Source organism: Eretmochelys imbricata, chromosome 2 (genome assembly GCF_965152235.1).
Source record: "Eretmochelys imbricata isolate rEreImb1 chromosome 2, rEreImb1.hap1, whole genome shotgun sequence".
Classification (NCBI taxonomy): domain Eukaryota; kingdom Metazoa; phylum Chordata; order Testudines; family Cheloniidae; genus Eretmochelys; species Eretmochelys imbricata.
This window is the reverse complement of record NC_135573.1, coordinates 134738997-134764163: the sequence shown is the minus strand read 5'-3', so window position 1 is coordinate 134764163 and position 25167 is coordinate 134738997. Positions and strand designations below refer to the sequence as shown.

Sequence of the window (25167 nt, the reverse complement as noted above, 5' to 3'; positions counted from 1 at the left end):
ATCTTGGACTCCATTTTAAGAGGGAATGAATAAAGATGTAAACTTAACCACATTTATCACATTGCAACTGGCAGGTGCCTATCAAATTAAGATGAGGATTCCTGTGAGTATCTTAACTCTAATAATACAAATAACTGTCCATAAAAGATACAGAGGACTTATACAATCAGCCAATAATTTATCTAAACTATTTGAGGTAAACTTTAGGTCCACTCTGAGTGTACATCATAATTTTACCCCTCCTCCTTATCGTCAGTGTAATGAGAATCTAAATTTTTAAATGAAAGTTTCTAGCCTTTATGGTTATTAAGGAAACCTTCTGTATGTGAACTGAACATTACCAATGTTATCTGAGGCCTTGTCTATACTAGAAAAGTGCATTGATTTAACTAAATTGACATAAAAATCAATCATTCCATTGCATTAGTAAATTACCAACTGAAACTGAGTTAACCCTTGCTTACACTGATTTAAGTTTAGTTTAAGTGCTTCTATATTCGGGATTTTTACTAGAGACTTTGTCTTCATACAAATTAGCGCAACCTCCTTCTGTGGATATTCTTAAATTAGTTTGAGTGGCTTATCTAAACTGGTATAAGGCACTCAAACAGATTTAAGAGCATCCTCCACATTCTTAGTTCTTCTCTGTGAACCTATAGCCTGACACAGCCTGAAACAACAGTTGTAATAAGTATGAATTCCCCCTATTACTTCAATGTGGCATTAACTCTGAAAATTGTCTCAGGAAAATAACTGAGATGTCAACAATAACTGTTACTTCGCAAGCAGGCTTTGGAGTGGTGGACTTTATTCTTTCTGTTTAAATCTCACAAGGCCAGAGAACAGGGACTCATTCTTGAGATTTGCAGAGATCCAGAGAATCTTTTTAAGTATCTCTCAATGGAAACATGGCTCATTTGATTTCCTGTATAGACTGACTTACTCTTAGGCTCCCATCCAGCAATTATTTACATATATGCTTAATTGTCAGTATATGACTTGTTCCATTGACTTCAGTGGAATTATTCATATATTCAAAGCTAAGCATGTGTTTAAGTGTTTACAGCATCGGGCCTTTACTAATAATGCTTATTGCTGGGATCATTGGCTGGATTCTGTTTGTAGGATCATAGCCTATCAGAATAGTAGTTCATCAAAGATTAAACACTCAAGTGAAAATAGATCTGGAGGTTTCAGCCAAGTCATCTCCAATGAGTAACACCAGTGACTGAAAAGAAATAATTATCAGAGAGAAACCTTAGTTTTCCCTTTTCTTTTTAAATGAAAACCAAAAAATAGAAAACTTTAGCAATTTTTAATAAGCACTAACAAATCTTAATAGAGAAAACTAAGGTATTTTTGTTTTGAGAGATGGATTTTTTAAAGGTTGCTAGCACTATATTTCAATTGAAAATTTGGTTTGGTCCAACTAGGATTTTTTTGGTTTTGAAAAGGGAAACTTGTAGTGTGCTACCATGAGTTTTTTCTTTTTCAAATTTTCTGTAAGGAAAGAAAACAAATGTGATGTCCTAAAATGGTTAATGCCCCATTTTGTCAATATCAACAAAGCCAGCTAGATGTTCACTGCTCCTCTCAACTATGGCTGTTTTTTCATGTAGCTAAATGACATATTTTGAGCTTGCAATAAAATTGCTTCATGTTAAACCTGCTGCCTGTGTATTAGGAAATTGAACTATAATGAACATGAAGTTAGCCACTTATTGCCATAGTTACCTGATAATGATCAGGATTCTGATTATCATCAGTGAAGGAATTACTGGCAAGGAAAAGATACCAAATTTCATTACTGAAATACTTGCTTAATGTAACTCTATTTTTCATCAATATTAAAATGTTTCGAAGATTAGTTGCTACTCTGTTTGTGACTATAGCTTCTAGGAAATACTCCTTTTCCACTCTTGTCCATATGAAAAATTATCTGTACAATACAATGACTGAAAACCACCATAGATGGATTAGTTCATGGATGGATGCTTTTTCATCAAGAGATGATCCAGGACATAAACAGATGGATAGAAAATGCAGTTGATGGCTTTGTAAGATAGCCAGATCTCAGTGCTTATTGCTTGCCTGAATCATTAGGAAGTATGCATTTCACTGGATTTAATAAAGAAAAAGCTAAGTTGTTTCCCAGTAGTAAAATCGTAGAGCTGTTACTGTGTAGCCAATCATTAGAAGTATAATTGAATAGATGGTGTCAAGCGCAGCATCAAAAGTGTGAGGGAAAAGGACAAGTGGAAAATCCTGGCACTCAAGATTCAGAGCCTTTTTCTGTCATCTTCTTAGTGAAAAACATGCACTTAGAGTGTAGGATGCCAGGAAGGGAGAGAGAAGGTGTTAACAATAACGGATTTCTGTATGTATTGTTTTCATAGAGTCTAATTGTAGGAGTTGTGCGTTTAGCCAGGGAGCTACAAAAATATTTGAGAATAGTAGCTGGCTTTTGAGAGCTCACACTATTCTCTTTATCCCAACATTCATAAATGGAGGACACAAATAACTGGTACCCTCTAACTATCCTTCAATTCCCCTTTACCTCCAGAAGCCCTATTGTACTTGGGATCCAAAGCAGAAGAAAAGGTCTGTGTTGCTCTATGGAGGGAATATGTTTTAGAACAAAGAGTTGTGGTTTCTCCTTCTGACACTACATCCCCAGGACCGCACTGTAGGAGACTATTCAGTACTGATTCCCTGAGGACAGCTGGAAGTCCCGCTAGCTAAACAATGACTTGAACCACTGCCCTCTCAAAGCCAGTTTCTGCCCTTGATGCCATTTTAGGAAAGAGTGATTTGTGACTTCCTGTAGCAGCCATAAAGACTTCAGGTAAGGGAACACTGTGGATATATGATATTGAAGCTGCCATCCTCCTAAGTTGAGTGAATCCTGAGCTTCAGCGCATTCATAATGACTGGTTGTATCGTCATATCCGCTTAGTTTTTGACCTGAGATGGTTTAACTTTCTACAAAGGCCACAGATGATCTCTTTGACTTTCTAAATTGCTTAGTCCTGTCCAAGTAGTAGCTCTGTGGATATATAGGGTGTGCATCTTTTCCTTCCAAAGCTCAAGACATTCTGGTGAGGTGAAGACAAATAGTGATATAAACTGACTGAGATCGAAATCCAACACAATTCTTACCAGAAATTTGAAGTGATTCCTACATACAATCATATCTTTATGTTGTACAGTATAAGATCTGTAGGCCATAGCTCTTTACAGCAAGGACTCTCTCTTTAGTACATCCTTGGCACTGTATGAACATAATTGGGCCATAATCCTTGATTAGGCCTTTAGATGGTACTCTAATTTAAATTATTTTAAGGGCCTGCAACTCTGTTGGGTCTCTTCATTTGCCTTCTTGTTTTTAAACCATTAGGGTGCACTTACATTACATTTACAAACTTTTCTCTGAAATCATAAGGGCTAAAGACTTTTTTAAATAAAAGCAGATATTCTCATATACTCACTTGTCTCAAGGAGCTGTTGGTTTAAATAAAACACTAAATACTACAAGACTTGCAATAAAACAGATCTGGCAACAGTAGATGAGATAGAAGGGGCAACCTCTGAATAGTTTCCCACTATTTCCTCCCCTAACACTGAGTCTGACTCTACATCTGGCACAACTACTGATCCCAGGGACTTAGGTGAAGGGGGCCAAGGGATCCCCATTGGTGCCTTCAGCTTCTTTGCAGGACACTTTCTAGGGGAGTCCTGGAGGATTGACTTCCTGGAGTTTTGGCCAGATGGATCTGACCTGGCAGGATCCAAGAAAACCGTATCCTCAGGATCTCTAAGATTTAAGCAAACTTTGACTGCAGTGGGGTCTGGCCAGATCCAACAGTAGGACCACCTTTTCTTCTTATTGTGATGTCTTTCAGAAATAGTACCACTGTAAGAAGATCTTTCCTTGCCTCCATACAAAGAATCTGGATCCTGAGCCAGTGGAACAAATTTCAAAAGCCCTTGCAAACACCTTTACAAAGACAATCCTTTTCAGTCTGAGATTTGGCATCAGGCTACAGCACCAAAACTGACTTTGTCGACCCAAAAACTGTATGATCAATGGATTTTTCAGTTCACTAGCAATTACCTCTTCCCCTACTCCTCCCCATCCCTCAAAAAATCATTTTGGGTCAAACCAAAACTTTCCAAAATGTTTGGCAAATCAAAAGTCTACAATTCATTTCCGGTTGAACAAAATGTTTCATTTTGATTTTGATCATTTCTAAATGCTTTGATTTTTTAAAATAAACTTAATGCAAATTTTGAAAGTACTTTTGAATCAAAAAGCTAAACATGCACTTTAAAAATGTTGAAATGATTTTTTTCAGAGTTTTAAAGTCTTTTTTTACTTAAAGAATTCAGCAAAATTGACACAAAAACATGAAATATTTCAGCATCACTAAATCTGCATCTTTTTGCTGTAAAACATTTCATCTGAAATATTTTGTCCAGCTCTAGTTGCCATGCTACTCATGCCTGAGGACATCTTTCAGAAGAAGGTCTCCCAGAATCATGCCTCTTGGAGGAGCAGGTTCTGGAGCAAAGTGTTAGTCCTTGTGGGCCCTTTTTGAGTTGGCCTTGCAGGCGTGACAACTTTTAGCTAAGTGCTCTTCCCTATGGAATAAATTGCCTCAAATAGGGACCATCACAGGACAAAAGGAAAACCCCTTAAAACTATTGTTTCGATGGGCCCACAAAAATGTGTGAATTGATCAAACAATTAACATGAAATATAAATAAATCTAACTTTAACAATACAACTATTTCAAAAACCACTTGTAACTAGATTTGTCTAACATGAAAGAAAAAGAGCTGGTGAATAGAAAGATACTGCAGTACAGTTAGTGGGGGAGGTTATTTATACCATTGGTCTATAGAATGTTGAAGTAGGAGAATTGTACACACACTAACTGACAACTTACTACTTCAAAAAGGTTCCATTACCACATTCTTAGTCATTCTTCTCCAATAGTGTGACTATGTGGAGGCAATGTGATGAAGGAGAGCAGCCAGGTCCAAGCAATGGAAGAGCAGGAAGCTAATGTACTATTCCTCAAGGAATCCTTAAAGTTTTGAATCCTAAATTCCTTTAATGTAAACTCTTTGTGCTCTTTCTCTCTCTCTCTCTCTCTCTCTCCCCCTCTCTTTCTCATAATCCCAACAGGGAGGGACTAATCTCTGGCAATATCAAAGTGTACAGCTTTGACTGGTCACAGTTCCATTTAGGTCAAATGTGAAAGACTTCTCTGCAAATCTTGCATGATCTGGAAGTTTTCCTGTAAGAACTTCATACCCAGTTCAGATGCAGAATTGCATAGAGAATTGCCATATTTGACACTGAAGTGACTAGAAGGGGGTACTGTAAGGAGGGACCCAGAATTCCTGGGGAAGATCAGAAGAGGATGAAGAGAACAATGGACACAAATTTAACCTATATATTAAAATGTTTAAGTTAAATTGATGTTGATAGAACTCTGTTCCATGAATAGAGAGTAAGAATAGTCTTTGTTAAAGTCTTTATTCTTTGTTAAATGTTACAAAAGTGGACTTCCTGTAAAACTGGATAGGCTGCAAATGGAACTGATCAGAGAATCCACATAAGTTATTTAGTAGGTGGCATACTTGTGAGCTGTAAGCTTTGACAATTTTCTCTTGGTACAAATGAATGACAAGGCTGGCAGTTTAAAATGTATGAGATTTTTTAATATTACTTACTGGATAGGAGTGTGGATTGATGCAATGAGATCAGATTTAATGGAAAAATACTAAAAATAATCTGTTAAAGTTTCTAAATGTGCAGGTTTTTAATATAACTGTGCAGTTCTACTAGCCAATTATTGAACTTCATTTCAAAATTATAAAAACAATAATACTTCAAGCAGTACAGATATTTACATTTCTCAGGTGGCTGAAAACATTTTATTGTTTATGCAGAGCCATAGATGTGCATGAAGATTTTAGACCAGTGATCTCCAAACTTTTTTGATAGCGCACCCCTACCAGTAAAAATTTTTTGAGCAAGCACCCCCAATATATGTGTATTTATTTATGTATAAATTATATACATGTACTACTGTACATTTAATATATTGTGGAAATTATAAAACATACACAAAAAATCGAAATTAAAAAACGATGAGATAAAGATGAAATAAATATTTTTTTTAAAAAAATTATTTATTAACAATACTAAAACCCTTTTTGCTCTCACTAAAAAAATATTATTAATAATAATAATATTTTTAGTGAGAGCAATGTGATTGAATATGCTTTATTATTTTTGAAAATCTTGGTTTAACACTTTGTGATACAGCGAGCGCTCTGGGTGGGGTGCAGGGTCTGGGAGGGAGTTAGGGTGTGGGAGGGCGCTCAGGGTGAGGGTGCAGAGGAGGAATGAGGGGAGGAGGCTCAGGGCTGGGGCAGGCAGGAGGTGCAGAGCACTTACCTGGGGCAGCTCCTGTTTGGTGCAGAGGGTGTGCAGGTGGCTCTGCGAAGCACAGCACCACCCCCATGGCCACGATTCTGGGAGCCGCAATTCGGGGAGCTGCCCCCCCCCCAACCCCTGGCAGGCAGGGCCACCCGGAACGCAGGGGCTTTAGGGCCCTGGGCTAAGGGGGCCCCGGGGCCCTGGCCTGCAGCTCTAAAGCCCCTTTCGGAATGCGACCCTGAGAGCACGGGCCGGAGGACTCAGGAGGAGCAGGAGCAGCTGCGCAGCCAGCAGCCAGAAAGAAGCGGCACTTTCCCCTTCAAAGCAGGCCGGAGAGAAGCGGGCCGGAGGACTCAGGGCCGCCCCCCTTTTTTTCTTTTTCTTTTCCCCCTCCGGCAGTGCTCCTCCTCCCGCGCAGCCCTTTTGCCCCGGCAGTGCTCCTCCTGCTGCGCCCCCCCACTCGATCGTCGCGCGCACCCCACTTTGGAGACCACTGCTTTAGACAACTGGAATAGGTCTTTAGTCATGGAGTTTACAACTCAGGCCCCGACCCTGAAATTAACTATCCATGAGCTCATCCTTGTGCCTATGCAAATCCCCACTGAAATAAGTGAGGCTTTGCATGGGTGCAGGGACCCATCCACAGGGAGTTTATTGCAGGAGTAGGGTCTCATTGAGACATGACAAAATAATGGATGATCACAAATAAAGGGGTGGGGCACTTAACTTTAACTTTTAGACTTGTGCTTCATAACACTTCTGTTGGCTGCATCAACACTACACAGGTCATAGTGTGTGAGGAACAGAGTATAGCATACATCTACTTGTTAGTCCTTTTACATAATCTAGAGGTAGTGGGTAAGAATTAAAGAGTAAGACAAAAACTTTCTAATGTAATAAAATCATTGCCCACTGAACTGCTGTTGGAAAGTTATATTTGTCACCAGATTGTCTTGTGGCTTTTTTAGATCATTCAGAAACCTAAACAACACTTGCATTCCAAGGAATTTAATTCAAATATTTTCAGTTGAAACAACTACTCAGATTACTCCTTTATCCTATAGAAGTTACAATAACAGACACCTCTAACACAGAGTAAAGTTGGAGATGTTAATAGATGTTTTAAAAATGTATAAGTGGTCTTGGATACACGTGTTTAAAATACAATAAGCTGCAGAAGATTACTTGAAAATATATTGAACTTGAATGGTCTGAGCTGATCAGAAGTACAGAAATGCTGCACAATTACCAAAACAGCTAATCAGTTATTTCTTAATTCCCAGACACAAGTTTAGTAACTCAAAGTTATTAGGTAACATAATTGTTTTAAAAAAAACCTCTACATACTAAGCTTGTTACCATTAATTAAAAGTTAATGTTCAAGTAAGGAAACTATAGTTACAAAAATGTAGCTAGAGATGCTAATTAATGCTATTAGTATTAATTATAAGACTGTAGTTACATGCATATATTTAGATCTAAGGCCTCTGGCAAGTTTCCAAGTATCACTACTGTATATTGTTTTAAATCTTGATGTGAAAATTCACATTGGACATTCCAGTGACTACTTTATAACTCTTAGCAGTCCTTTCTTAGAATTGAATGTCCTCATTAGTACATCCACAACCCTGTTCCACTGGTATATTTAGTTCTATAGATAAATACACTAATGTATTTTTATCTGTCTACAGATAATAAGCAATAAATTTTGAACTGATAAGAGTTTGATTTTTGTAACAAATTAAACCGGTGAAAAAATTAAATTAACACAATTAGTTTCAAATAATAACTATGTTATCAACTGAACTGTATGATAATGTATACATGATATAATAAGAGGCAATGTGGTTTCATGTAGAGCAGAAGACTCTGAGTCAGGAATTCCAAGTTCTGTTTCTGACTCTGCCATTGGCTTACTATGTATTCAAGTCATCACTCTTTCCCTGAGCTTCCCCATATATAAAACTGAGTTGTTAGCAACATTTGAAAAGGATTTTGAGATTTTTTTTTTTAATGAAAAGCATTATGCAGCATTTCATCATGTTATTGATATAAAAATTCTGGAAACCTTATTTCAAATTACTATGCCTTACTTACTCTAAGAGTGACTAAAATCCCTTTATTTTTATTTTAGTGTGACCTCTTTCACATTAAGCTCATAGATGCTTTACTAACTATTTAAAAGTTTTTATTTAGACATTTTGGGATCAATATGTTACAGGAAGTGCACACACACACACACACACACACACAAAAGCTTTCAGAAAGTTGCATCTTCACTTTTTAAGAGTTCTGATGGCAATATAAACCTCTTGAGCTCTGGTTTCAAAGTATAATTAATAAATTAAAATACTTAGCGCTTATATAGTGTTTTTTATCTGTTAGGATGTCACCAGAACTCTTGAATTAATTCCTTCATTTCACTGCAGCAGTGCAGCCTATCCATTATACTCTATTTCTAGCGTAGTGTGTCACACAGCTCTGTTGAGTGTAGTTCTAGCTATGTAGATCTACAAGAAAATCCTTGGGACCTATTCTAGGGACCTATTCTATCCTTGATGTAAATAACTAACTCTGATTAGCAACAAAGGAAGAGTTGAGAGAACAGAACTCTCATTAGTCCTTTTCATCAAATCTTTGTTATAATTTGACCTATTGACCCTCCTACACTTTACCATCCTTTTAAATTTCAAAGTAGGCAAAATTGATTGTGATTCTGGGATTTAACATTTAGGGAAAGTGATTTGATCAGTCTTAGGCTTAAGTTTTTGTTTGGTTCCTCTCTCACAGTGTCTCTACTTTTGTAAAAGTCAAGTGTTTGCTAAGGATGTCAGCTGAGAATAAATAAGTAGAGAATTGAAAAGCTGAGGAAGTTTGATCCATAGTTATACTCTTAAACCACAATCTGTACTGATTAATGTTTTGAGCTTACCTATGCACACTAGATCCATAAAACCATACATTCCATAGCAGATTTGAAAAAGGATGTCCTTTCTTTGCCATACTGCATAGGGGCTGAAGGCTGACCATAGAAGCCAAGTCACACTTGCTACTAAGAACAGAGATCCTAGGATTACAGCAATCATCTGCACTTTCTCAACCAGTGTTATTGTAATGCTTTGCCACTAGAAGAGAAACAAAGTAGTGTAAGATAAAATATTACTTTTTGAAGACTTACATTCAACTCCAGTTTTCTCCTGAAACCAGAAATCATTTTAATATTCATACAAATCTTCATAGATCTTTGCTAATATTCTTGACACTACAATTTATGAAGGAAAAAAAGACAGACTAGTAGTATAGAAACTGGTTATGTTAAGGTTTTTTTAATGTTGTTGCCCATATCACCATCTAGAAATGTACTTTGGAAGATTTACATTTATTTCAATCCTACTATGAATATATTAGACAAAAATATTCAGCATCGGGAAATGCAGCTTGCCTTTCACATCTTTATAACAAGTAGCATCAAGACACTGTGGGAAGGACAATATCAAAGCCTTACGTCACAGACCCACGAAAGACTGTGTACCTTAGTGAGCTTCACACAGAATGGGAGTCCACATAATAAACTTCACAGGCAACAATTGTTTAAAATAAACCTTATAGCAAGAGGATGGATTTGCAGAAGATGGCCTAATGGAAATCCAGGCTCAAGTAGCATATTATGAAAATAGTTTGTTTTCCTACAATTAAGGAACTATACATATACAATACATTTTATCAGTATTTAAAATCTGTAGAACTATATTTGGATTTTATTAGGGTGATGTATTCAATAGCAAAATCATTTCATACTTCTCAGCTACAGCCATATAGTACCTTTGGCAGTTTTCTGCTCTGTAATGCTATCAGTTACAGACATTTGTGTTTTTCTCTTCTCACATTTACCAAAGAGAGACAGAACCAGAATAACTTTGTGCTAAATATTAGGAATCAAAACAACACTCTTAAATGTAATAAAAATTAATTTTCATGAGACATATAATTGTTAAGAATAAATATTAAATTGTTTAAAATATGTGGAAAAGGTTAATGATAAGCTGATAAATAAAACCTTCATAGTGCAATTTGGCAAGTTTGAGGTTCCTTTTTAAATAAACTTATGGTCATATGAACTTGACTTGGGTTTTGGGTTTTGTTATGTTTAATTTAAAAGAAAAGTAATTGTCTGTTATAATTTTTTTTGAAGATATCATCATTAAAGGTTTCACTCTGGAGTGGAGAGGGAATGCAAGTGTTTGGTTTGGGACAAAGATTACAGGACTCTAATCCTCTCCCTGAATTATTGCAGGACTACATCAATGGTTCCCATTTGGATTAAGGATGACATTCATAACTGGGAAAGGGCCAGGGACAACTGCTTTTCATAAGTGAGTAAATTGTATTTTGCCAATATCATTTGATAATTGGCCACCTTCATTTCCAGGATTTCTCTTTATCTACTCTTTGCTATTGAAAGCAGAAATGTAGGTGTGAGATACAAATCCTTGGACAGGTCTTAGGGACCTAAGTTTCTACCAGTAAAGTTCCCTAGTTGCTGGAATTTCTGCCGGTGAGCATGTGCAATACCACCTAAGTCCTGATGCCGCTGAGCTGCTCGCATTCCAGCTCATGTCTAATCCCTGCTGAGATTCACAAACTAGATATTCCCTTGCCTATTACACCTACACGAGCTGATCTGGTCTCCATATTCTTAGCATGCCTACCACATCAAAGACAGCTGGGGGTTAGAGAGAACAAGTCCCATTATCTCCATCAGCCCTGTGGTAAGATTACTCACCTGGGATGTGGGAGACCCAGAATTCAGCAGGTGCACTGCTTGATTTGGAGCAGGGACTTAGACCCATGTCGCCCAGGTGAGTGCACTAACCACCCAGCTATTCTGCATAGGCCTCTTTCAATCTCTCCTGTTGAAGTAGTTCCACTTTGTATAACTAATGAAATATTAATTGGGCCAGAAAGAGAATGAAAATTATTCTGTAATCCAGAAGTTAAAGCACTCATCTGGAGGATACAAGAACTGAGTTCAAGTTCCTTCTCCAATTCAGGCAGAACAGGGATTTGAAAACAGATCACCTACATCCCAGGGATTTGAAAACAGATCTCCTACATTGCAGATGAGTACCCTAATCACTAGGCTATCAGATGTCATGGAGTGGGGGGGGGGTCTGTGATGGGGGTGCATAAACCCCATACCAACAAGGTAAGGGTTAATGAACTTCTCTGGCCTCAAGCAGCCCTGCCCCACCACACCTGTAAGGCATTCCCGGCCTGGAGAGAAGATAAAAAGGCAGAAGCTTAGCTAATGGGAGATCTGGGAGGGAAACACACCTTTGCTCTTCAGCCCTAAAGTGCCTAGCTGAAGGCAGGAGCTCCATGGGTAACATTCTGAAGCCCTTGTCAAGACAATGGAGAACCTGAGTCTGAACCAGTATTTTGGGACTATTACTAAAGACTTGCCTGCAAGTAACAAACTGGGTTATGGCCTATCTGCAGCTGTCTGAAGGAACTGTCCTGCCATGACCTTGTGTTAGTTCATTTGTGTTTGGTTTGCCTTTTGACCTTTGATAGCCCTGGAAGGGGTGGACTTCTACAGATTCAGTTGGAGGGTTTAGTCTCCCACAACCAGAATTGTACCTTTGGCTGCTTGGAGATGGAAGACCAAAGGCCCGGTGAATTCAGAATCCTGTCATGCTTGTAGGGGGGCCAATTATATGTCAGGGTCTTTGGGTTTTGTGTTGTTAGAAATGACTGACACTGGCTTTGTTACCTAATTCCAAGAGAGGTAACATTGCTGTGAATCTTAAGTGGAGGGAAGTGCCTTTGAGGTGCAGGGTTTAAGTTCTGTCCCTCTCCACAGCATTTCCTGTGGGCTAGCTTAGGTGGATTTCTGTTCAGTTGCCTTTCTTGGGTACCCAACTCTTTCTCATGTTTTGTATACGATGCCTGGACATTTAACTTGGGCAGCAGGATGTCTAAGTGTTAGGTGTTTCAGTGTTGCAATGCCCAAGTCCGTTTGCAGACCTAGACCACAGTGACTAACGTGCATATGCTATTTGGCAGTGCATGAAGATATTTAAATCTCTACCCATTCTGCATATGAAATGGTTGGGAGCATGTTACAGCAACACTGGTTTCTGCAATAATTTGTGTAGAAGGCCAGTGTAATACTGTAAGAACAAAAAAGGATATTTAACTATCTTCTGCACAATATTTTTTCATTGACAATTATGTGGATGTTGGGGGCCAGGGAAGAATTGTACATATTATACTGTGTAACTTAACAAAAACTGTTATCTACCTAGGGGTTGTTTTTGTACATAAGGCTATAAGGGAGGACAACTTGCATTTAAGGGACACTATGGTAAAAGTCAAAAGAAATCAACATAAAATTTTGACATTCTATTTAGACTTTTTGCCTCCCAACTAAGAATTCTAAAACTGGTGTAACTCTATTTTTAGTTACACCAGTGTAATATCCATTGAAGTCATTAGGAGTTAAACTTATTGGACCAAAATCATATATGTATTACTTTGTGCCATTGTTTCTAGTAATCTATTTTTACACAAGCTTTAAAGAAAAGCCACTTCTCAGTGTAATTACTGAAATGAAAATGTAGATGGGTATAAAACCTTGTAGATCTACCAAAAACACATTAGGAACTATGCTTAACCATTTTTGTAATTCATTCAACTGAAGCATTTTGCTGTATTTTAATACTTTTAAAAATGAAAACTGTTCACATTAGAAATACTTTAGAATTTCCCTTCAATATTTCACTGAGCATGTATTTAGCATTTAAAAGATAAATGAATATATTATTTGAATTAAAAATGGCTCAAGTTCTCCATATATGGTTTAGTGTGGTAATGATGGTAGACATAATTCAAGAATGGATTGGCTTCCATTCAGTAGGCCTGTGGAAATTAGGGTACTGAAGAGAATTAGCTGACTCTCAGGAGACTGGATTATGACCAGATCCTCAGATCCATTGTCATAATTTGCTGATTTATACCAGATTGTGATCTAGCCCTGTAGCTTCACAGCAATCTATCCTAAGTGTACTAGGAGTTAATCTAAACAAATATTTGTCTGTAGGCACAATTCCTTTTTGACATTGGAAATGACAATGTGTTAGGAAAGTCACGTTTAGCGAAATAGTAAGCAAATGGACAACCTATCCTGGAAAAGGAAGAATAGGGAATGCATAATTTTTAAATTCTCTGTTGCTAGCTGAGATTTTTATTTAAATCTTAGTATCAGCAGACTAACTGGTGTTCAAGAGTTTGGATGCAGGAAGTAGCTACTTAATGTTTAATGTAGCTACTGTTTGGGTATGTCTAAACTTTGAGCTGGGGATGTGATTTCCAGTTTGAGGAGACATACCTGTGCTAGTTCTGATCTACCTAGCTTGTTAAAAATAGTATAGTTGGGGTAATGTGAGTGGGAGGAGTTAGCTGCCCCAAGTACTTGCCTATGGTCTTGGGTGGATACATACTCAGGGCAGCTAGCCCCTCCCACCACTCATGCTGCTGCAGCTACACTGTATTCTTAATGTGCTAGCTTAAGGATGGGGGGCATAAGTGGAGATGCTGTTCATCCATTTCAAAAGTGTGATAAACTCACAACTCAGTGCTTAGATGATACACTGATAGCTACCTTAGAAATATAATTAATTAGATAGACAGATGTCTATCTGCAACTAAAATAATCCTGCATTTTTTTAAATGCCAATGTTGTCTCCCCCTGTTGGACAGATGGATGATTTGGCTAGAAAACTGATCGTAATATCACTGTACTCATTTTTACACTCTAATACAATAGCATTTTATAATTTTCCATCAGCCCAGTTGAAGAAACTGCCTTTACCAATTTGTCATGTTCTATCTGAGAAATTTCCCTCTTGAATTTTAAAATGGGCATATTTTTTTAATGAGTAGATACTTATTGAGTCCAGGCTGGCACTTCATTGTCCTTGCAAGATCCTGCAAAAGCCAGTATAGAACTGGATACAATCCAGTATACGATCCTGCCGACCAAATCGGAAGCTTTGCATTACAGAAGTGCACAAGCTGTAAATATTAACTTCTCTCATACAGAGTCTAATTTTGAAAGCTCTGTACATAGAGATTCTGTTTTGTGAGTTGCATGTGTGAAAGTTTGTAGTGTGGGGACCAAATTTTGTATTTCCCTGCATTGTAAAAATTTTTGAATACTTCAGCCAAAATTGTGAAAGGACCCCAAAAATCACCAAAAGAAAGCTTTTAACCAGACATAAGATCTTCAGTGATTCTGTTTATATGTCAGCTTTTAGTTAGTAGCCAGTTATTGTGAACTGACAGTATTTAGAAGTAGGTATAGTAACTTCTTGTAGCAAAAATACTTGTTTTAGTTTAATCCAGGGGTAGGCAACCTATGGCACGCATGCCAAAGGCAGCACATGAGCTGATTGTCAGTAGCACTCACACTGCCCAGGTCCTGGCCACCGGTCCAGGCAGCTCTGCCTTTTAATTTAATTTTAAAGGAAGCTTCTTAAATATTTTTAAAACCTTATTTACTTTACATACAACAATAGTGTAGTTATATATTATAGACTTATAGAAAGAGACCTTCTAAAAACGTTAAAACATATTACTGGCACGCAAAACTCTAAATTAGAGAGACTAAATGAAGACTCAGCACACCACTTCTGAAAGGTTGCCGACCCCTGGACTTTAATCCAAAGATGACCCTTCTGCATCGGCATTCTTTGTTATGACACACTAGAATACATTCTCACAGAAATGAGATTTCATAAATATGCACTACAGAAAGTCTATTTCCACCAATCACAAAGCACAACTACCATTAAAGTTAGTTTTTCTGAAACTTATCTGAAATAGATAGTTATAGTAATTTCATATGACTAAGCCCCTTCTTTTAGGCAGCCACTAGCTAAAAAACTTTTTGTTGTAAGAACAAGACTCATTTTATGGAATCAAAAACTATTTAAGCTTTGTCTCTGGCTATGATTATTTATAGCTCTTTACTACACACCATGTTGCATGCTGTTAAAAGATTAAGTGATTGCAATAGCACATGAATTACTTACCATCGGCAAGTTTTGTCAGTGTGATTATTGCTATTTCTCAATCTTTTAATGGAAGTTAATGTTGAGAGGCTGCACAAAGCATTTTATAAACTGATTTAACATTCAAAATCAAATTCATTTAGTTATTGAAATGAAAAATGTAATTCTAATTTAAACTATTATTTGCAACCAATATTTCTCATTTCCTTAATTTGGTAATTTGTCTAAATAAGGAGTTATGAAACGTGAATATAAATTGTTCCCTTTATCTCTAGATTTTTTTAACTTACAAAGCACTCCGCTAAAATGATCTTTCTAATTAGGGAATGTACAGTCAGTAAATCAAAAATTTTAAAGACATTTTTTTCAATATAGACATATGTGAAGAAGGTAGAGGAAAAACACCCTGAAAAATAAATATTTATTGACAAGAAATCATCTTTAAATGTAACTCTGTATAGTAACTGTATATAAAATTGTTTATAGTCTCTGAACCTTATTAAACCTATCTGCTAACTATTTTAACTCTAATTTTTGGTTTAGCCAGAAAAATATTTGCCATGTCAAAATCTTTGAATAAGAGCATTCCAATCCATGTTAGAAACCATGAGAGAGGGCTGTTGGGTAAGTTGTGCCCATGCATTCCACAATTTACATGTGTGCACAGAGTCTACACTACTAGACTGCACTCATGCAGCTACTTCACTTTGGCTAATATCTCCATTGTAGATATAGCCCTTATAGAGAAAACAACGTGCAAGTGCAGAATTCTGATTTGGTAGCATTTTACATCCACTTAGCCAGGTATATAAGACTACACAAAGTAAAAGGCATTGGGGAACTGGGTTCCTTATATTCATCAGAGACACTGTTACACTAATCCACATGGAGATTGTACTATACCATTCTTCCTGCTTTCCTTTGAAAACAAATCACATTTCCCCCTACATTTATGTTAATGTTTTTGAAGATCCGCTTAGATATTTTGCTTTGCTTATTCACTAAAGGCCTTAGCCTCATGTAGAACTCTCTTTGAATTATATGGGAGTTTTACTCGTGTATCAGTGGCAAGTCATATCTCTAACTCTGACCCCAGATGCACTGTTCCTCTATTTAAGTAGTCTGGTAATTTTTCAAAATATCTGGCCCCTTTAAGAGGAGTCAGGGTCCAGTCTGCCAGTGAAAGGCTTAATTCAAAGAATGAGCCCATCCCTGCTCACCTGTAAGTAATTAACTGCCTAGGTGGCTGATTGGCATCTGATTGGCTAATGCGCACCTGACCTGATAAAAGGCTATCAGAATGCAGTTAAAGAGGTACTCCCAGAAAGAGGAGGATCCTAAGGAAAGCATCTTAGAGAGGGCTTTCCTAGATAACTGCAGTAGGTGTACCTTGCAAGGAGCTGCATGCTACCTAGAGAAGAACTACAGCCGGCAGGTTGGTCCTGGCTCCAAGGAAGGAATCGAGGTTCAGTACCTTGTGGGCAAAGAGCCTGGACGTGGGACTGAAACTCAGGAGTTTGTCTCCCTGCTAAGAAGCCTTGGTGAAGCTCTCTCTTGTGCTCCTGTTGATCTTTCCTTTTAACAAATGAGACTCTCAGAAGGGTGGGCAGGTGAAGGTGTGCTGTTTGATACATAAAAGCCTTGCTGAATTTATTGATAACCTAAACTGGAGAAATTAAGGTTTCAGAGTAGCAGTCGTGTTAGTCTGAATCCGCAAAAAGAAAAGGAGTACTTGTGGCACCTTAGAGACTAACAAATTTATTTGAGCATAAGCTTTCGTGAGCTACAGCTCACTTCAGACAGGGTGTACCTGCAGTGCCACATCTGGTTGCAGGGGGGCATATGGGGATGGCATATGTTTTTATTCTTCCATAAGGAGAAATAGTGCAGAATTTGCAAACTCTTTTGAAAAGTTCAGACTTTTCAGAAATTGAATTCTATAGCGCAGAAGTTCTAATTATCTAATTAAAGAATTAGGTTGATTCAACTATGTCTACACCTCTAATAAGAGAAGAGAGATTTTTCTGAAAAAACATCTTTTATCTTCTGGGTTGCACCTATGTATCAGCCTCACATTCTCTGATTGGATAACTAATTAGTTTTTCTGATCAGTGTATTTATTCCTTCCTCTGTTATGTTGAAGCTTGTAAAAGTCCACTTGTTTGTGCAAGATGTAAGGTTCAAAAATAACCTAAAAAATTCACTGAGTGAGAACAAAAGTTATATGTGGAATATGACATAACACACACAATAAACCATCTCCACAGTGAAACTGGGGTTTTGGCGATTTGTAGTCTGTTTGGTTGTTGGGGACGGGGTGGGGGAGAGGTGTCTCTTTGTGTTCCTTTATAATGAACTTTGGAGTATACCTTATGGGCCCAAAAATGAGAGAGGATAGGACCTACCTATATCTAGTATTATTTAACTAGCTGTCTAGAGATCTATAATCATTGTCTTTGAAGATAGGCAACAGGTAATGAAATGGAAGGCTACAAAAGCCGTTACAAGTGTGTAAGGAAAACATACTATATTGTGTTAAGTGAAAACCATATCACTTTCCTTCTCTAAGTTGTGACTCAGTTAATGCTGGATAGTTTAAATTTGTCATTTTAAAAACATGGGCCAGATCTGCAAATGGTGTGAATTAGCATCATTATGTTAAAGTAAATGTAGCTGATTACAGCAGCTGAGGACCCTGTGAATCCAATACACTTAAAGACTGGGGGGGAAAAGTTGGCTTTCCAAACAGAAATGGAATATATGTGCAGTCTAAAGATGAATGGCTTAAATATGCCTCATAGGCACAGCCCTAAGCTGAAGGTAATGCAGAGCTACACCACCTCAGCAGAACATCCAGGAGGCATCTTACCTCAAGGATAGAAACCTCCCAGCATTCTCTGGAGCACACTGTAGAGCTCACAGGGGGAGTATGTCACTGCTAATCTCCTAAAGGTGATGCAATATGCATTCCCTTCTGTAGCAGGCCTGTTCAGGTGGCTGATGTAGAGGGTTTGAGGCCAGGGTCCCACCCTTTTGGGCAGGGATTTCACTACACCCGCCCCCATGAGGGTGTTTGCCCCCCCCTGAATTTCCCCAACACCCACCCACCCCCAGTTTTGTGAACTAGTTACATGCAGTGTTGCCAATTTTGTGATTGTTTGGAAATCTGAATTGAAATTGAAACATTAATACACGCTTTAAAAGCATATACAGTGTATGATAAAATATGTGTATCTGAAAAAGTATAATAGATTTGAAAAGCATGAACATAGACTAGCTTCCTTATACAGCTGTTTTTATGACAATGTCAGTGCATTCATTTCAATGATTGTTGGCCAACCTTATAATCTCAAATCATGATTTATAAGCAAAGTCTAAATGAGCTCTCCCTGACAGCTAGTGATTAGCTGGGGGGAAAGGCTTCAGGACCAGATTGTATTTACATTCACACCTCATCTACCTAGATATCCAGCAAACAGAGCTGTGTTGCCCAAGTGATAGATTTTGGCTGCGGTTGGGTTACAAATCACTTGAATGCGGGAGGTAAAGAAATGTTGTTGTTCTTATTGTATGAGTAAAGGCCAGTAGAACTGTACTTAGCCTGTGCTGATTGAGGGCATAGAGAGAGAGGGTGGGGACAGGTGCTTGATGGTCTGCCTGTGTCACAAATACTATTAGACCTGCCCCTCTCCACTGTTTAAAGACAGAGCTGATTAGGCTCCATAGATAGTCTTTGTTTTGTTAAGTGATCACTACAGCTGAAATCACTGATAATCAGGTCTAAGTGCTTAGACCTGCTGTGGGACAGTGTTTTGTGGAAGAGATGGCCCAGTCTGCACTAGCAGCAAGGTTCCCCCATTGAGAGCTCAGCTAAAATTGCTGAGAGCTGGGTGGAACCTCAAGAGACCAACTCTCAGAGGTCACAGTGGCAGGTGACAGCAGAAGGTGATGGCGCAGGGCCATTGGCAACAGAGCGATGGAGTGAACGGTGGCACAACAAACAGTGGCCAGAGCAAACAGTGAGCAGCTGGAGGAATGAGCAAGGTGCCTTCTTGCTCCCCACCTGGGAGATGAACTCATGTGAAAGCACCTCTGAAAGTCTCCACTGACCAAGGACAACACAAGTGAGTTTTAATGAGGCTGTTAAGAATGTTGGAGACACAACACAGTTCATGAGAACAAACATAGCTGTGCCATCATACTTTTCATTTAAGCAAGAGATGCCACACACTACAAACTGGAGGCCAATGTTAAGTGCATTGTCACTTCTTCATCCTGAAGTTGAACACTGGTTCCGAACAAGACCAGCAAATGCTCACTATCTTTCTGCAAGAAACTCAACTGACTGGCTAGACGCATGTGGTGAAAAAGTGAAGAACTCTCTCACCACATTCAAAAAATTTGCATACATGGCTGATGAATGCACCAATGCAAATGGTCATCAAGTATTAAGTCATTGTGTACATTAATCTTTATGTCAGTGGTAGGCCAGTAGATGCATTTCTAGATCAAGTTATAGAAGACAGATTGGCTGCATCTGTGACAACCCACATCTTAGAAGAGTTAAATGCTTGTCAATGGGACCCCAAACAGATGATTGCTTGTGCATTTGATGGAGCTGCAAACTTCTCTGGAAGATATGGTGGAGCACAAGCTTTGCTCAGAGAAAAGTGTAACCCTAGTCTCTCCAATACACGCTGCAGAGGCCATCTACTCCAACTAGTGCTTGTAGGAGCTGCAGACTCTTCAAAAGACATTTAAAAAGCTATAAATTTATGTCTTCATTATATTCTTTTTTCCGCAAGAGTCCAAAAAGACTGACTATCTTGGAAAATATAGAAGATACACTGGAGCTGAAGTTCAAATTAGTCCAGCCTGGGAAAACCCTCTGGCTTTCTCATGAGTGATCCTTGGCTGTTGTCTTAAAATTACTCCAGCCATTATTACTGGCTTTGGAAAGTATCTACCAAGATGGGATGGATCAAAGTAGTGAGGCTGGTGGATTACTTTTGCTACTACGTTCAGAGAAGACTATTGCCATTCTGTCTCTTATAAGTCTACTGTTGAAACCACCTGGGTCATTATACAATACCATCTAGGCATCTGCTACAACAGTAGCAGATCTTTGTCCAGCAATAGAAGCTACATTTGGATCAATCAGAGAGCTATCCATTGAAAAAGTACTGGAAGAAGCAAAGACTTCAGTCCAGAAGTTGACTGATGAAGGCATTTATATTGAATCCTTAAGTGAAGAGGACAAGAAGTGTTTGTTAAGACAACTGAAAAAGTACACAGACTTGATTTCTTAAAAATCTACAGCAGCGACTTCTAGATTCTACTCAACCTCTACGTAGCTTTTACAGATCCCTGTCTTATAAAACACCGACAGTTGAGTGGAGTGAGGCACTACCAGCAATGTGGCTGCCATGTGCTCAGGACAGAATAGAGAATTTGAACACACAATGGCATATCATACGACGAATGAATGAAGATTTGACTTCAACTTATTTTTTATCATCACTAGTGGCTTGACCCGATCTTTATGCTATGTTTCCTAGGTTGAAAGAAGTAGGAATTCATCTCTTGCTACTTCCAGTCACAACAGCTACAGCTGAGCATTCTTTTTCATCATTGAATAGAATTTTGTGTTTTGAAAGAAGTCGCCTCCTGTCTGATCATGTGAATGAACTAATGAGCATATCAGTTGAAGGAATGGAAGTACCAGACACACAAGAAGCCACCAAAGATGAATGCATTGCATTCAAGAAGTTCATTAACAGAGTTGTGCAAAATTATAACAAGAAACCAAGAAGGCTGTAGATGTAGTGCTTCATAGAAGGCTTGAGTAGCCAACTTTAATTTGTGTGATGATTTTAAAATCTAATAAAATGGTCATGAAACATTTTTCAGTTTTTACTATGGTGCCATACAGCCCATCTTCATGCATATCGGCCCTGCCCCCCCACCCCGTAAATTTGAACACCCCACCCATTTCAATTCCTGGGGAAAACACTGCTTTTGAGGATGGGGGCTAGAGGAACTAACCCCACCTATTCCTTGAACTCAGGAGTGCAACAACTGCAACTGTGGTTGGTCTTTATATAAAGCCTAAAAAAGGAAGTTTCTTATATTCTTCCTGCCCCCTCCCCATCCCATGCCTGTTTGCACCTGAGCAGGGCTAGTCACAATATGGCCTCCAAATAAATACTTTAAGGTGCACTGAAAAGATGTTGCCTGCCAAGACCAGTCATGGCTTTTTCTCTTGCTAGAGCTGGTGACAACAATATAACTTTGCTTTTGATAGTCAAAATTTGTTTGGTGTTAGTTGTGAACAAAGAGCACTGTGCATTTACATTCAGTGTCTCAAATATCTGAGTCATATTACACATATATACGTCACAGACATTCATGTCTAAGGTGATGCAGTCAAAACATCTTTAAGCATCAATTAATTTGACATGGAAATAACTCTATTGCACATTTAAGTGGTAAAATAACTTGGTATTCAGCTTTGTGAGATATGGTATAATCACTGAGATATATACATAAGAGCTGCCATATTGGGTTAGACCAACGGTCTATCTAACCCAGTGTCATGTCTCTGACATTGCCCTATACCCAAGCTTCAAAGGAAGTGTTCTGAACAGGGCAGTTGGAACGATCTATCCCTGTCTTCCCCTGCCAGCTTCTGGCAGTTAAAGGTTTAGGGTTGCTCTGATCATGGGGTTGCATCTCTGACCATCTTGGCTAATAGCCATTGATGGACCTATCCATCCTTTTGCAGGCATTCTTCAAAGAGGAACGCATGGAAATTGTTTTTACAAAAGTTTCTCAACTGTAGCAACAGGTACTGAACATTAGGCAATAGACAGATGAACAGAAGCAAAACACCAAAACTATGTTGTAAATCTCACTCTTTCCTCTGGACTTGCAACTTGAAGGCCCCAGAAATGTACTGGTCCTGATTCTTCTAAGTTATCACTCTGTAAATCAGGAGTAGTATCTCTGAAGTAGTGCAGTTACTTTGATGTAAAATCAGTGTAAAGTGCGCTTGATCATCCTCTCACTGTCCTTTGCTCTGAAAGGACATCTTACCATATCTGACATGCTCTTACCATTCTTTAAATGTGTCAATAAAATAGTGGACAAAAGAGAAGCAGCTGACATTTATTTGAACTTTCAAAAAGTACTTCACAAGAGACTACTTTTCTCTCACTTTCAAGAGACAGTAAGTACTGTCATGGATCAGAAATTGACTAGGACAGAAAACAAAGAATAGAAATAAACAGTCAATTTTCATCCCAGAAAAAGTCTATTAATGGGGACCCACAAGGTTCCATACAAAGCTAAGTTGTGTTCAACATATGTATTATCTGGAGGTGAGCAATAAGGTGGTAGAATTTTCAGATGACACAATTATTTAGATTCCTCAAGACTAGAGAAGACTAAGGAAACTTGGAGGGATCTAAGCAAGCTAGTTGAATGGAAGATGAAGTCCAATGTTGACAAATGCAAAATAATGCACCCAGGAGGGAATAAAAAACAGTTACTTACCTCTTGTAATTGTTGTTCTTCGAGATGTGTTGCTCATGTCCATGCCAATCGCCGGAAACTTTTTCCCTAGCAGTACCCGTCAGGTCGGCTGTGGAGATCCCTAGAGTGGCGCCTTCATGGCAGTGTATATATGTCCCTGCCGACCCACCACTTGCTCAATTCCTTCTTGCTGGAATACTCCGACAGCAGGGAGGCGGGCGGGATTTGGAATGGACATAAGCAACACATCTCAAAGAACAAGTTACGAGAGGTAAGTAACTGTTTTTTCTTCTTCGAGTGATTGCTCAGGTGCATTCCAATAGGTGACATCTAAGAAGTTACCTCAGGAGAGGGGTCGGAGTTCACCTAATTGCTGAGTGCAGGACTGCCGTACCAAACCCAGCATCATCCCTCCTCTGCTGGGTAATGGCATAGTGGGAAGTGAAGGTGTGGACTGAAGACCAGGTTGCCACCTTGCAGATATCCTGGATAGGGACCTGCATCAGGAAAGCTGCGGACGCTGCTTGCGCTCTGGTAGAGTGCGACTTTAGCCAGGTCATAGCAAGTCCTGTTGCAGGACGTGATCCATCACGAGATGCGCTGTGATGAGATCGGGAGCCCCCTCATTCTTTCTGCAATAGCAATAAAGAGCTGCGGTGACTTACGAATTGGCTTTGTATGTTCAATGTAAAAAGCTATGGCCTGTCTAACATCCAAGGAATGGAACATGCGCTCCCTGTTAGTGGCATGGGGTTTAGGGAAGAACAAAGGTGAAAATATGTCCTGGTTCACAGGAAACTGGGAGACAACCTTAGGCAGGAATGCAGGGTGGGGGCATAGCTGCACCTTGTCTTTATAAAATACTGTGTAAGGTTATTCGGAGGTCAGTGCTCTGAGTTCGGATACCCTTCTAGCAGAGGATATAGCCATCAGGAGGTCCTTAAGAAACCTGCTCATCATGAGATTACCAAACACTGATCCCCCCGCCGTTCCTGGGTGGAAGGCCAAAATGGCTGCAAGGTGTACCCTTAGGGATGATATTGCTATCCCTTGGTGCTTGAGATCTAAAAGATAGTCAAAAATAAGGGGAATTGGGGCTGATTGTGGCTCAGTTCCCCTTTGTCAAGACCAAATGGAGAAACGCTTCCACTTAGCCAGGTATGTGGCTCGAGTGGAGGGTTCCTACTCCCCAACAGGACCTCCCTAACCGAGTGCGAGCACTGAAGCTCAAGAGGGTTCAGCCATGGAGCTTCCACGCCATAAGGTGGAGTGACTCCAGGGTGGGGTGCTGTAGACGGCCATGGTCCTATGAGATTAGGGTTGGACTGAGGAAGCGCTACTAGTCTGTCCACTGAGAGGTTCAGTAACAGTGCTGAACCAGTGCTGGTGGGGCCACGCTGGCACTAGGAGGATTAAGGAAGCCCTGTCCTGACGAGTCTTGAGGAGCACCCTGTGTATGAGAGGGAATGGCGGAAATGCGTACAGCAGGTGACCCATCCATGACGAGTGAAAGGCATCCATAGTGGAGCCTGGGCTGTGGTTCAGGAAAGAGCAGAATCTCTGGCGCTTCCTGTTGCTCTGCATCATGAACAGGTCCATGTGGGGAGAGCCCCACCTCTGGAAAAGTGAGTGAGCGATGTCCGGTCTGAGGGACCACTCATGTCCATGGAACGAGCAACTGAGGCTGTCTGCCAGCTCGTTCTGCACCCCCAGAAGGTGCAATGCCTGCAGGTATATGGAGTGGGTGATACAAAAGTCCCCACAGCTTGAGGGCTTCCCGACAGAGGGGAGAGGAATGAGCACCACGCTGTTTATTTATATAGAACATCGCTGCAGTATTGTCCGTGAGCACTGATATGCACATGCCCTGAAGACGGGTCTGAAACGCTTGGCATGCTAGGCGAACCACCCTCAGTTCCCTCACATTGATGTGCAATGATAGCTCTGCATGGGACCAGAGACCCTGGGTTCTGACATTGTCCAGATGCGCTCCCCAACCGAGCGCCGAGGCATCTGTGACAAGGGAAAGCATGGGTTGGAGTTTTGCGAAGGGTACTACCACACACACCAGCTGTGGTTGCAGCCACCGTTGGAGAGAGTGAAGAA

At 39.4% G+C, this 25167-nt stretch overlaps 1 protein-coding gene across 1 annotated transcript in view; it reads right to left on the bottom strand.

Annotated features, from left to right (window-relative positions):
• MARCHF11 (membrane associated ring-CH-type finger 11) overlaps window positions 1-25167 on the bottom strand; it is a 44570-nt gene that overhangs the window by 362 nt on the left and 19041 nt on the right. The window contains exon 3 of the mRNA XM_077808707.1: window positions 9387-9579. Within this exon, the coding sequence (XP_077664833.1) occupies window positions 9387-9579 (193 nt within the window). The remainder of the gene's footprint in view (window positions 1-9386; window positions 9580-25167) is intronic.